The sequence below is a fragment of the Enhydra lutris genome, unplaced genomic scaffold (genome assembly GCF_002288905.1).
Source record: "Enhydra lutris kenyoni isolate GAN:26980312 unplaced genomic scaffold, ASM228890v2 scaffoldscaffold11, whole genome shotgun sequence".
NCBI lineage: Eukaryota > Metazoa > Chordata > Mammalia > Carnivora > Mustelidae > Enhydra > Enhydra lutris.
Window position 1 is genome coordinate 36,598,314 of NW_019154095.1, and position 15,330 is coordinate 36,613,643.

The 15,330-nt window shown below is 33.6% G+C and overlaps 1 protein-coding gene across 1 annotated transcript in view; it reads right to left on the minus strand.

Moving 5' to 3' along the window:
* Positions 1–15,330, minus strand: part of LOC111144480 (disintegrin and metalloproteinase domain-containing protein 18-like) — a 150,709-nt gene that overhangs the window by 48,270 nt on the left and 87,109 nt on the right. Inside the window, exon 17 of the mRNA XM_022498782.1 lies at positions 10,192–10,378. Coding sequence (XP_022354490.1) covers positions 10,192–10,378 — 187 coding nt within the window. The remainder of the gene's footprint in view (positions 1–10,191; positions 10,379–15,330) is intronic.

Consider the following 15,330-nt stretch of genomic DNA (forward strand, 5'->3'; position numbering starts at 1 on the left):
TGCCCCTGGAGTACAGGTCTGTGAATCATCAGGCTTTACACATTTCACAGCATACACCATAGCACATACCCTCCCCAATGTCCATAACCCAGCCACCCTATCCCTACCCCACCACCCCCCAGCAACCCTCAGTTTGTTTCATGAGATTAAGAGTCTCTTATGGTTTGTCTCCCTCCCGATCCCATCTTGTTTCATTTTTTCCCTCCCTACCCCCCACAACCCTCCTACCCTGCCTCTCAAATTCTTCATATCAGAGAAATCATATGATAATTGTCTTTGATTGACTTATTTCACTTAGCATAATACCTTCTAGTTCCATCCATGTCATTGCAAATGGCAAGAATTCAGGCTTTTTGATAGCTACATAATATTCCATTGTATATATATATACCATGTATTCTTTATCCATTCATCTGTTGATAGACATCTAGGTTCTTTACATAGTTTGGCTGTTGTGGATATTGTTGCTATAAACATTTGGGTGCACACGCCCCTTCGGATCATTACATTTATTTCTTTAGGATAAATACCCAGTAGTGCAATTGCTGGGTCATAGGGTAGCTGTATTTTCAACTTTTTGAACAACCTCCGTACTGTTTTCCAGAGTGGCTGTACCAGCTTGCATTCCCACCAGCAGTGTAGGAGGGTTCCCCTTTCTCCACATCCTTGCCAACACCTGTCATTTCCTGACTTGTAATTTTAGCCATTATGACTAAAATCAGACCATATCAAAATGGGTAGGAAGGCAGGGATATCATCTCACCAAAAACTGTCCTGCCATGGCATCCCAGAATAGGGATGGATCTCCCCTATCTAGTGTTTCTCATGGAGAAGCAAGTGGTTGGTGCCCCCATATTAGTCATCTCAATCCTTGAGATCTGCCCTGGAAACACAAACTCCCAAAATGTATGGCTTAGAAAACCAAATAGACTGATGCTCAAGGGACCCAAACTGCTATACAAACTTGAGATTCACATTTTAAAGAGCTTACATATGGTCTCACTCAACCAAAATCCAGCAAAACCAAACAAACAAAAACAAACAAACAAAATCCCCTAACAGCTTGGAGAGCGTTATGAATATATGTGAAGGAGATTCATTTGCTAATTCAAAAGTCTCTTGTGGAGGAGTGTTCCCTGGAGTCAGAGGCACTGGCAGATACCATTTTTGCAATCTGCTCCTATCCTGTTAGCACAGGAGGAAGTTCAGACACAGCCCATTCCCTCCACCTTGCCAAGACAGAAAAGGCCAGCATTCAAGTACTGTTCTACTGCCTTACAGAAGTCTGGTTGTGCAGGCAGTTGCAGCACTCTCCCTCTAGCTGGCTTGAGCAAGTGAACATGAACAGTCACGACATTCTCATGCTCACTAGATAAAATCAGCAAGCATGGACAATTATGACACTCCTTTGTTATCTGGCTGGGGGTGGTGGGAGCAAGGGGCTGTGGCATTCTCCTACTCTGAAACGAAAGCCAGCATCCACAAACAGACAAGGACTCTCAGCTGCATTCTAACCTATGGAAATGTGCAGTTAAGATACATCATCACTGCCTTTCTTAAGCCAGCAAATATGCTCCAATCCCTATACTCTCCAGCTGTATATCTAAATCCAGTAGGTGTGGATAATTCACAAAAGGAATTCTCTTTGATCTACCTGATTCTGGTGATCAAGGAGGCTGGCACCCTAATATCAATGGGAATATGATAATTGGACACACAATTCTTGGTTGGTCACCACACCTAGGTTAATACACAGACAATAGACTGAAACACAACCCCAGTCTTCCTGTGGAAAAAGTCTGTTTGTCAAATATGGAACTTCAGCCTGAAGGACAGTTTTCAAATCTCCATACAATGAGGCTAAGGAATCACTCCAGGCAATGTAAGCACATCCTTGTGCACATTCTGGGCCTCACTACGGCTCAAAGAGACCTCCCAGAAAGGAGCGTATGCACTTACCTGCAACCTCAATTTTTGCAACTATCACCCAAAGGATACTTCCGGATCTTCTGGATGAGACACCAGCAGGGATTATAACTACATTCCCATAGGACGAACACATATGTTCACATTTTACATATTTACATATTTGCCTAAGGGTCTAGTTTCCAATTAACCTAAAAGTAGGCACTAAATGAGATTTCTCCCTTTGAATACTGAGAGGTCTTGGTACACACTCAGAAATAGGGATTAATTAAGAATAAATCAGGTGGTTAGACAATCACAAAGGTTTGAGAGATAGTCAATAGTTGGGGTAAAGTTAAAAAAGAAAGTTGATCATGTACACAAAGTCACTCCTTCAAGATTGAGAGAAGTAGCTAGAAATACGGATGCCTGGGTGGCTCAGTCATTAAGCATCTGCCTTTGGCTCAGGTCATGATCCCAGGGTCCTGGGATTAAGCCCCACATTGGGGTCCGTACTCAGCAGAAAGACTTCATCTCCCTCTCCCACTCCTCTTGCTTGTGTTCCCTCTCTCACTGTGTTTCTCTGTGTCACAAAAATAAATAAAATCTTTAAAAAATAGTACATAGAAATAAACATAGAGAGTCAAGCAAAATTAGGAAACAGAGAACTATAATCCAAAACAAGGAACAAGGAAAAAAAAAAACAACAACACAGGAAAAGACTCCTAAGTAATATGAAGATTAATAACCTACCAGATAAGGGATTCAAAATAATGGTCATAAAATGCTCACTGAACTTGGGAGATGAATGAACATAGTGAGAAAGTCAACAATAACAACAAAAAAGAGAAAATCTAAGAATACTAAATAAAAGTCACAGAGTGAAGCATAAATTAACCAAAAAAAGAATTCACAAGAGATTTTAACAACAGACTGGGTGAAATAGAAGAATGGATTAGCAAGCTGGAAGACAAAGCAATTTAACTCATCCAGACCGACCAGCAAAAAGGAAAAAAAAAAAAAAAACTTTAAGAAATGAAGAAAACGTGAGACCTTTAAGACAACATGAAGCAGAATAACATTTGCATTATTGGTGTTCCAGAAGGAGAACAGAGAGACCAAGGGACAGAAAACTTGTTTGAGAATATAACAAGTGAAATTTTTCATAACCAAGGGAAGGAAACAGACATCAAGGTCCAAGAAGCTCAGAGAGTTCCAAATAAGATGAACATAAAGCAATCCACACCAAGACACATCATAATTAAAATAATCCAGCAATTGTACTATTAGGTGTTTACCTAAAGAATACAAAAATCTAATTCAGAAGGATAAATGTAGTCCAATGTTTATAGTAGCATTATCTACAATAGCCAAACTATTGAAACAGCCCATGTCCATCAACTGATGAATGGATAAAGAAGATGTAGTATATATATAGCATGGAATATTATTCAGCTGTAAAATAATGAAATTTTGTAACCTGCAACAACATGGATGGAATTAGAGAGTATTGTGTTTAGTGAAATAAGTCAGTCAAAGAAAGAGAAATACCGTATGATTTCACTCACATGTGGAATTTAAGAAACAAAACAAATGACTATAGGGGGAAAAAGAGGCATACCAAGAGAAAGGCTCTAAACTATAGAGAAAACACTAATGGTTTTCAGAGAGGTCAGTTGGAGGATGGGTTAAATTGGTGACAGGGATTAAGGAGTGCACTAGTTGTGGTGAGCCCTGGGTATTGTAGTTAAGTGTTGAATCATTAAATTATATAACTGAAACTAATAATATAATAATAATATAATATATAATAATAAATATAATATAATATATACAATAAATATAAAATAATAATAATAATAATAACAATTTGTTAACTAACTGGAATTTGAATAACTTAAAATAAAACTAAAAACAAAAACAAAAATAAAATGTCAAAAGTTAAAGAAGAGAACCTTAAAAGCAAGGGAGAAACAAATTGTTATGTACATAGAAAACCTCACTAGGCTATCCATGATTTCTCAGCAAAGATTCTTTTTCAGGCTATGAGGAAGTGGCATGACATTCATTCCATCCAAGAATACTCTTACCAGCAAGATTAACAACCAGAATTGAAGAAATGGTAAAGAGTCTTTAAGACAAGCAAAAGCTAAAGGAGTTTGTGATTACCAATCAAACCTTACAAGAAATGTTAAAGGGACTTATTAAAGCTGAAAAGAAATAACAGTAATTAATAACAGAAAAACATACAGAAGTAAAAATCTCATGCAAAAAATAAATAAAGGCAGTCAATTAACAGTTATAAAGCTACTTTATGAATGTCAAAAGATTAAAGTAGCAAAATTAACTAAAGCTGCAATAATTAGTTAAGGGATATGTAGAATAAAAAAGAAGTAAAATGTGACATCAATAATATAAAATGTGGGGAGCAAAAATTCAGTTTTAGAACATATTCAAATTTAAGTTGCAATACATAGGAATATATATGTAAACATTATGGTAACCAGAAGGCAAAAAATTTATACTAAACACACAAAAGAAAATGAGGAAGAAATGTAAACATACACTTAAGAAAGTTATCAAAACACCAAGGGAGAATAGAAAGAAAAGGAGACAAACTACAATAACAGCCAGAAAACAATGAATGAAATAGGAATAAGTAAATATGTGTCATTAGTTACATTATATGTAAATGGCCTAAATCCTTTAATCAAAAGTCAGAGAGTGACTGAATGGATAAAATAACAAAACACATCTATACATTGCCTATAAGGGATTTCTTTCAGAAGTAAGGACACTCACATACTGAAAATGTAGGAATGGAGAAAGATAGCAAAGAAAGCTGGTATAGCTATATTCATATCAAACAAATAGTCTTTTTTATTTTTAAATTTTAATTCCACTATAATTAACTTACAGTATTATATTATTTTCAGCTGTACAAAAGAGTGATTCAACAGTATGTTGTTACTCAATACTCATTAAGATATGTATATCTTATGTTACTCAGTGGTCATTAAGATAAGTATAGTCTTAACAGACAAATAGACTTTAAACAAAGGCTATAATAAAAGACAAAGAAAGACACTATAGAATGATAAAGGGCTCAAGAAAGAAGATGTAGTATCCATAAATATATATGCAACTGATATAGAAACACCAAAATACATAAAAATATTAAAAGAACTAAAAGGAGAAACTGACGGAAATACAGTAAGTGTAGAACACTCTAACGTCCCACTAAAATCAATGAATACATCATCTAGACAGAAAATTAAAAAAGGGAATCAGCATTAAACATCACATAGAGCAGATGGACTTAAAAGATGTAGAGGGAATATTCCACCAAAAGGAGCAAAATAAACATTTTTGTCAAGTGCATATGGAATATTCTTCAAGATAGATCACATGTTATGCCATGAAACAAGACTCAATAAACTCAAGAAAATGGAAATCATATTAAGCATCTGCTCTCACCACAATGGTGTGAAACCAGAAATCAATCCCAAGAAAACTAGAAAAAACAGAAATACATGGAGATTAAATAAATGTTGCTTAACAACTACTGGGTCATAAAAGAAATCAGAGAAGAAATTTAAAAAATCCTGAGACAAATACAAACAGAAATACAGCTTACCAAAATGTATGGGATGGTGCAAAAAAACAGTTATAAGAGGGAAGTTAATAGCAATACAGGTCTATCACAAGAAACAAGAGAAATCTCAAGTAAATAATTTAGCTTTACATATAAAGGAATTAGAAGAAGAACAGAGTAAGGCCAAAGTTAGTAGAAGGAAGGAAATAATAGAGATCAGAGCTAAAATAAGTGAACCAAAGACTAAAATGGCAATAGAAAATATTAATAAAACTAAGAGCTAATTCTTTGAAGAGATAAATAAAACTGACAAATATTTAGTTAGACTCACCGAGAAAAACAGAGTGCTCAAGTAAATAAAATTAGATATGAAAGAGAAATTACAACTCCTATCATAGAAATACAAAGAATAATAAGAGACTACGATGACCAATTTTACAGTAGTAAATTGGGCAACTTAGAACAAATGGATAAATTCTTAGAAACTTACAATCTGTCAATACTAACTCATAAAAAAACCCCATAAAATCTATGGGTGTCTGGGTGACTTAATCGGTTAAGTGTCTGACTCTTGACTCTTGGTTTAAGTTCAGACTCTTAACTCTTATTCTTTGTGTCACAAGATCAAGCCCCACATTCAGTTCTGTGCTGAGCACGGAGTCTGCTTGAGATTGAGCAGGCCTTCCCCTGCTTGTGTGTTCTCTTCTCTCTTTCCGTTCTCACTCTCTCTTTCAAATAAATGAATAAATAAATAAAATAGAAAATCTGGATAGATCAATTACTAATAAGAAATTTGATTCAGTGATTAAAAAAAAACCAAACCCTCAGTAAACAAAAATTTGGGACCAGATATCTTCAATGGTAAATTCTACCAAATGTTCAAAGAAGATTTACTACATATCCTTTTAAAACTCTTCCAAAAAATTGGAGAAGAAAAGATACTTTCAAACTCATTTTACAAAGCCAGAATTACCCTGATACTAAAACCAGACAAGAACATGATAAGAAAATAAATGTATTGCAAATTTCCCTGATGAATATAGATGTAAAAATTCTCAATAAAATATTGGCAAATTGCATTCAACAATACATTAAAAGAATTATATACCATAATCAACTGGAATTTATTCCAGTGATGCAGGGACAGCAAATCAATTAAGGGGATATACCAAATTAACAAAATAAAAGAAAAAAATATGATCATCTTAATGGATGCAGAAGAAAATTTGACAAAATTCATCATCCATTTATGATAAAAACTCTCAACAACGTTTCTATAGATGGTACATACCCCAACATAATAAATTCCATATATGACAAATCTACAGCTAATATCATACTCAATGATGGAAAGCTGAAAATTTTATCTCTAAGACCAAGAACAAGATAATTTTTAGTTAACATAGTATTGGAAGTTCTAGCCACAACAATTAGACAACAAAAACAAATAAAAGACATAGAAAGTGGAAAGGAAGAAGTAAAACAAACTATTTGCAGATGATACGATATTATATATAGAAATCCCTGAGGCACCTGGGTGGCTCAGTCAGTTAAGCATCTGACTCTTAATTCCTGCTCAGGTCATGATTGCAGGGTCCTGGGATGAAGCTCCATGTTGGGCTCCATGTTCAGTGCAGAGTCTGCTTGTTCCTCTCCCTCTGCTCCTACCCCCACTTGGACACACTCTCCTTTTCTTTCTAAAATAAATAAATCTTTAAAAAAGGGGAAACCCTAAAGACTCTACCACAAAGCTGTTAGAGCTAAATTCAGTAAAGTTATAGGATAAAAAAAAATCAATATAAAAATACCTGTTGTGTTTTCTACATGCTAATAAACCATCAGAAAGAGAAATTCAAAAAAAAATTCCACTGATAATTGCATCAAAAAGAATAAAATACCTAGAGATAAAATTTAACCAAGGAGGTGAAAGACCTCTATGCTAAAAAAAACTATAGGACATTGATGAATGAAATTGAAGATGACACAAATAAATGGAAAGATATTCTGTGCTCATGCAGTGGAAGAATCAATATTGTTAAAATATCAATACTACCCAAAGCAATCTGCAGATTAAATTCAATCCCTATCAAATCTCTAAAGACATTCATCTCCAAAATGGAAACAAGAATTATTTTTAAATTTGTATGGAATCACAGATGATAGTGAACTGACAAATCCATCCTCAAAAAGAAAAACAAGACTGGAGACACCACATTTTCTATTTTCAAACTAGACTTCAGAACTATAGCAAATAAAACAGTGTGGTACAGAAATCAAGATAGGCATATAAACCAACTGAACAGAAAAAGAAGCCTATGCATATATGGTCAATTAATTCACAATGAAGGAGACAAAAATATACATTAGGAAAGTATGTCTTCAAAATATAATGTTGGGAAAACTAACAGCTACATGCAAAAGAATAAAACTGGACCATCATCTTAACATGTACAAAAATTAACTCAAAATATAGTAAAGACTTGAATGTAATATCTGAAATCATAAAATTCCTAGAAGGAAACATAGGTGATAAGCTCCTTGACATAGTCTTAAAGATATTTTTGGAATCTGACATCAAAGGCAAGAGAAACAAAAGTAAAAAGAAACAAATGGAACTCCATCAAACTAAAAAGCTTTTGCACAGTGAAGGAAACAATTGCAAAATTAAAAGATACAAAATAAAAAATAAAAAACCTACTGAAAAAAGATATTTCCAAATCATATGTACAATAAGGGGCTCAGATCCAAAATATATAAAGAGCACATGCAACTCAATAACAGATAAATTCTGATTAAAAAAAGGAAAAAAGATCTGAATGCATTTTTCCAAAAAATGTATAGAGATGGCCAACAGGCACATGAAAAGATGGTCAACATCACTACTCCTCAGGATAATACAAATCCAGTGAAGTATCAGCTTACAGTTGTCACAATGGCTAGAAGCAAAAAGACAAGAAATAGCAAGTGTTGGTGAGGATATGGAGAAAAGGACCATCTTGTGCGCTATTGGTAGGAATGTAAATTGGTGCAATCCCTAGGAAAACTAGTATGGAGTTTCCTCAAAGTATTAAAGATACAGTGAATAAATAAAATTAAATTAAAAATATTAAAGATAGAACTACCATATTATCTAGTAATTCTACTACTGGATATCCATCTGAAGAAAATAAAAACACTAATTCAAAAAGGTATGTGTACCACTCTGTTGGTTGCAACATTAGCCAAGATATGTAAGCAAGCCAAATGTCCACCCATAAATGAATGGATAAAGATGTGGTATATATATACAATGCATTACTACTTAACCACAAAAAATAACAAAATCTTGGTATTTGTGACAACATGGATGAAACTTAAGGTTATTAAACAAATGAAATAAGTAAGAGAGAGAAAAACAAATGCCATACAGCTTCACCTTTATAATTCTAAAGAGCAAAGCAATCAAAATAAAACCCATACTTACAGTCACAGAGAACAGATCAGCGGTTGTCAGAGGGAAAGAGTTTGGGTAGAGCAAAAGAGGTGAAGGAGATTAAAAAGTATAAGCATAGAGGTATAAAATAAGTCATGGGGATATAATGCACAGCATGAGGAATACAGTTAATAATGTATTGAAGATGATGGACTATAGACATTGTGGTGATCATATCACAATGTGTACGATGTTAAATTATGTTATACACCTGAAACTAATATAATTTTTATGTCAAACTACCTGAATAAAAATTAAATGAACATACATTATAAAATAAAAAAGAATTGGCTAATCAATTTGTCATTTCAAGGTTTTGTTTTAGTTTTAATTCAACAAGTAAGTTTGAATGTCATTTATATGTAGCACACTGATTTACAGTTGCTACTTTAAATCTCAGATGCCTTATAGTTTCCGGAATGTGTGCACTTGTACTTCCAAATTGACTAGCAGCCTCTGAATGAAATCATCTTTGTTCTCCCTTTATTGTATGCATATAAAAGTGCAAATGCTGGGGCACCTGGGTGGCTCAGTGGGTTAAGCCTCTGCCTTCAGCTCAGGTCATGATCCCAGGGTCCTGGGATCAAGCCCAGCATCGGGCTCTCTGCTCCGCAGGGAGCCTGCCTCCACCTCTCTCTCTCTGCCTGCCTCTCTGCCTACTTGTGATCTCTGTCAACTAAATAAATAAAAAAAAATCTTAAAAAAAAAAGTGCAAATGCTTACATGTATGTATATATGCATATGGATGTAAGCTTGTACATCACTATAACCATGCTTTCCTGGTATAGACTTCTTGTTTGGTTCTTCCAAACTTCTCACACTTATACTTTAATTATAAACGTAAACAGATGGTTTAGGAAATATAAAAGCTCAGTTATGTTTCTTTGTGAAGCATGGAAAACTGAAAGCTCAGAATTCTGAAATTTGTTAGAATTCAAAGATCTAATTAAAAAAATCATCTCTCATTTTAGTGGAATGTTGTGCTTAAAACACATACATATCTTCTCATACAAGGATAATGACAGGTTATAACAACCAAAAAGCAAAGTTATTGGATAGCTGAGGCCTAGTTTAATTATATTTTCAATATTGTATGGAAAATAATTTACAGCACCAGGTTCAAATCCATTCAGTATAACTGCGACAGTCATTATGGAATATAGTATTTGATAATTACATAATATAACACAGCTAAATATAAATGAACATGTTTTGTTACCATTTGTGTACCACAAACAGTTCCATCAGCTACATAGGCATAATCTCTTCCATCTGATCTCACTGATGACCCAGTAGCTATAGATATGCATGCATGCCCTTGAGTATATGAATAAACTGCAGATTGAACATCATTTTTATAATTCTTAAGTGGCCAAACACAAGCTAATTTTCCACAGAGAACATCCCTGAAATGAAAAAAAAAATTCCTATCATTTTGTCTTTTAATGATACCAACTTCCAAATAAGTTTTATATAATATTAATATTGTTTAATATGTGGTATAAAACTTTTGGCAGAAAAAAAATGCTGAGATAATATTATCCTATGGTGCACAACAACTGAATACGATCCAGTCATTAGCACTGGAACTGAATTGAATACTGTACACTAAACTCAAATTTGCAGTCATAACCTCATTTCCTATTTCAGAACTCAAGGTTTTGTCTAGCTTCCAGTTGACCTAGGCCATTCATCATATTTTACCACATTCTTTGGGAAAATTCATCACCTGTCTCCACTTTGATACCGCCAGGCCAATCTGGTCATTTGTTACCCAGTATTTCCTGAGAGTAGCTGGTTGCATTTATTAACTCTCTATATATTTTTAGCCCCTTCTGTTAATGTCCATTGTCCCTACCATGAACTTTAATCAGTCCATCTCTTAGTATACACACTCTTCACATTGATCCCAAGATTTTTCCAACATGCTGATACTTGCACTGGTTCTGCAGCTCACTTGAGAATTAAGAAACTTGAGATCTCCTTTATGCCACAAGCATACCAAACATTATCCCATAAACAGTTTATTTAGTCATTCATAATCTATCACTGGACAGAATACTGCCTTCTCTAAAGGCAGTACAATATTCCTAGACCATGCCCTGGAAAGTAATCTATGTCATTTCTTGCTCATGGAGTCACTCAAATATATCAATTCTCATTTTCGATGGAAACAACTATTCTTAATTATTGATATATGCTTATCAAGCATGTCCTTATGATTTCTTCAAAAGTCTTCCCTTAGAAAATTTTATCCATTTGTCCTAAAAGACCATTTTAGTTTCTTTTAACATCACAGAGATTAGGTTAACGGCACAATGAGGTAAAAGACTCAGGTGAAACTGGGAGCCAAAGTTCAAATCTCTTTTCAAGCTTTTCTTCTTCCCAGCATAAATTTTCTATCTTGGATCTAGATACTTCTTTTGGTTGCAGCTCTACTGTCTTTCTATGGCATATATCTTAAACCATCTTTTCATATTAGGTCTCCTTCTAGTCTGGTTATTTATTACAAATTCTTCCTCCAAAATTCTTTCTCTCAGAATTTGCATTTATGGTTGAATTCTTGAAAATAATAGGCTTTCCTTTTCTGGAAAGGAATCAGTCTGCTTAGAGCAGATGAATTGTGCTGGTGATTTTATTTCAGGAAAATGTATGCACCATGAAATCTGGGTAAGTCGTGCTTGCTAGAGTTTCACAGTTTCTTCCACCTTTTCTGTCCATACTTCCACAAATAATCTTAGGCCAAAGGTAGTTGACATGCCTTCTGGCCATCAGAGAGAGAGATTAACCATAACTGGTTATCCCTACCTCCTATTTTTGTTGGCATCCACTGTGGTATAACAGAGTCTGCCTGATCACTGGTGTTCTGTATTAGTGTCTAACAAGGTGTGACTGACTAAATCTTGTCTTTTGGAGCTTATATGGATCTCTTTATCAGATCTCTCCTCATCACTATTTTGTGATTCCAGAGATTCTCTTTCAATCTAATAGTCTTGCATTGGGGCATGTGGGAAATTCTGCATCCTCTACATGTCATAGTAAATTCATGTGGATGCAAAGTGGTGGATACAATCTTAGTCCCACCCAACTAGACGTTTTCTTTGGCTATTTGTAATATTCATGAAGGAAGCAAGGTATTTTGTTTTGTTTTGTTTTATAAGCATGCTGAATGTAGTGCTTACCAAAGGATTTTACAAATTTTTCCTGACCATGTCTTTGGAAGTTAAGGAAAATCCTGCTTCTCCCTGGATCACTTGACCCTGAATATTTTTATCTTCCCTCTCCATTCCCTTATTTCTTGAATTTGGATCTATAACTATTTTTAAGCCACTTTAAGTTATAATTAACATCTATAATCTATACATATTTAATGTAAACAATGTGATGAATTTGGGGATAAGCACACACTCATGAATCCATCAGTATCGTCAAGGACATACACATATCCATCACTTCCCAAAGTTTCCTCCTGCCTTTGTGTAATAATAATAATAATAATAATAATAAATAATTTTATTTATTATATTATTTTAAAATATTTTGTGGCAAGAGCACTTAATATAACTACTACCACTTAGCAAATTTTAAGCATACAATGTCATCTTTTTAATTGTAGTAACTATGTTGTGTAGTAGATCTCCAGGACATGTTTATGTTACTATGCTCTTCCAGCTTTATTGGGGTACAATTAACAAACTTGTAAGACATTTAAAATGTACAAAGTGATGATTTGATATAGGTATATATTATGAAAGGATTCTCCCCATTGACTTAGCATATTTATCACTTCATTTATTTATCCTTTTTGTGTGTGAGAACATTTAAGTTCTACTCTCTTAGAAAATTTCAATTATATAATACAGTGTTATCAACTATAGTCACCATATACTATACATTAGATCCTTGGAGTTTAGTCATCTTAAAACTGAAAACTGGTACCCTTTTATTAACTTACCTCTATTTCTTACTGACAACTATTTTTCTACTCTCTGTTTATAGGAGTTTAACTTTTTTTTTTAAAATTCCACATGTAAGTGGTACCATTATTTGTCATTGTCTGGGTCATTTCACTTAGCATACAGATGTCTAAGTACATCCATTTTGTCACAAATGACAAGATTTCCTTCTTTTTAAAGCTGAGCAATATTTCGTTGTATACATAACAATTTTCTGATCCATTTGTCTGTTGCTGGACATGTAGATTGTTTCCATACCTTGGCTATTATGAATCATGCTGTACTTAAATTGGCTCACAATATTGATTTCATTTCTTTTCATTACAGTTAGAAGTGAGACTGACAGGTCATATGGTGGTTCTATTTTTAATTTTTTGAGGAAACTCCAAATTATTTTTCATAGTGGTTATACGGTTTACATTCCCATAAACACTATATGAAGGCTCCCTTTTTCTTACATTTTTGCCAGGGTTTGTTATCCATTTTTATAATAGCTATTCTAACAGATGTGATTTGATATCTTTTTGTAGTTTTGACATGCATTTCCTTGATGATTAGTGATGCTGAATATTTTCTCATGTACTTGTTGGCCATACACATATCCTTGGAAAAATGTTCTGGTCCTTTGCCCATTAAAAAAATTTTTTTTCCTTATTATTGAGTTGGAAGATATCTTGCCTATTGTAAATATCACTCCTTATCAGATATTTGGTTTGCAAAGGTTTTCTTCCATTCCATAGTTTGAATTTTCATTTTGTGGATGATTTCATTTGCTAAGTTAAAGCTTTTTAGTTTGTTGTACTCCGACTTGTGTAATTTTTTTTTCCTGCTTTTGCTTTCAGTGACAATAAAAAATTATTGCCAAGACCACTGTCATGGAAATTATCATGTGTATTTTCCTTTAGGAGTTGTACATATTCATATCTTAAATTCAAGTCTTTTTTCCACTTTAGTTAATATTTGTGTATTTGTGAGACTGATATCCCAATTTCCCAACGTGATTTACTGAACAGACTATCATTGTATAATCTTGGTCTCTTTGTTGAAAATTAATCAATTGTATATGCATGTATTTATTTTTAGACTGTCTATTCTGTTCCACTAACTTATGCCAGTTTTTGTGCCAATATCATACTCTTTTAAGTACTATAGTTTTTTTTTTTAATAACTATAGTTTTTTGGTACAGTTTGAAATCAAGAAGTGTGATGTTTTGTTTTTCTTTCTCAATATCACTCTGGATCTTTGGAGTCTTTTGTGGTTTCATATAATTTAAATTCTTTTGTCTAGTTCTGTAAAAAATGACATTGGAATTTTGATAGGGATTGTATTGAATCTGTACATACCTTGGGTAGTAGAGATATTTTACCAATATTAATTCTTCCAATCCATCAGCATAGAATATCTTCATATTTATTGTGTGTTCTTCAATTTATTTTATCAATTTCTTATAGTTTTCAATACATATATCTTTCACTTCCTTGGACAAATTCATATCTAAGTATTTTATTCTTTATGATGTTATTATAAATGGGATTATTAATTTCCTTTTCCATAGTTCTCTTTCCATTATTAGTGTTATAGAAATGCAAATAATTTTTGTATATTGAAATTTTGTCCTGCAACTTTACTGAATTTTTATACTAACTCTAACATTTTTGTGGTTTTCCACATGTGTTTCCCATATGTAAGATTGTATCAACTACAGCAGACAATTTTACTTCTTTCTTTATTTTAAATTTAATTTTATTTTCTCAGTGTTTCAAGAGTCATTGTTTATGCACCACACCCAGTGCTCTGTGCAACACACACTCTCTTTATTACCCACCACCAGGCTTCTTTCTTTCTTTCTTATTTGGATGCCCCTTTTTCTTCTTGCCTAATTATTATGGCTGGTACTTGTAGCATTATTTCAAATAGAAGTAACAAGAGAATGAATCCTTGTCTTTTTCTTGGTCTTGGAGGAAAAATTTTGAGCTGCCACCTTTAATATAATGTTAGCTGTAGAATTGTCATATATGACTTTTATCATGTTGAGGTACAATCCTGCTGTACAAATATGTTTTTATAATAAAATGATGTTTAATTTTGTCAAATGCTTTTTCCATACCTGTCAAGATAATCATGTGATTTTTATACTTTATTTTGTTAATGTGGTATAGCATAGTGATTGTTTGTGGAGGGTGCACCATCCCTTCATCACTGGAATAAATGTCACTTGATCATGATGTGTGATCGATCGTTTTAATGTACTTTTTCTTTTTGAGAGAGAAAGAGCAAGAGGGGAGGGGCAGAGAGAGAATCTTAAGAGGGCTCTTTGCTGATGGAGTCCCAATTCAATCTCACAATCCTGAGATCATGACCTGAGTTGAAATCAAGAATTGGGTGCTCAACCAACTGAGCT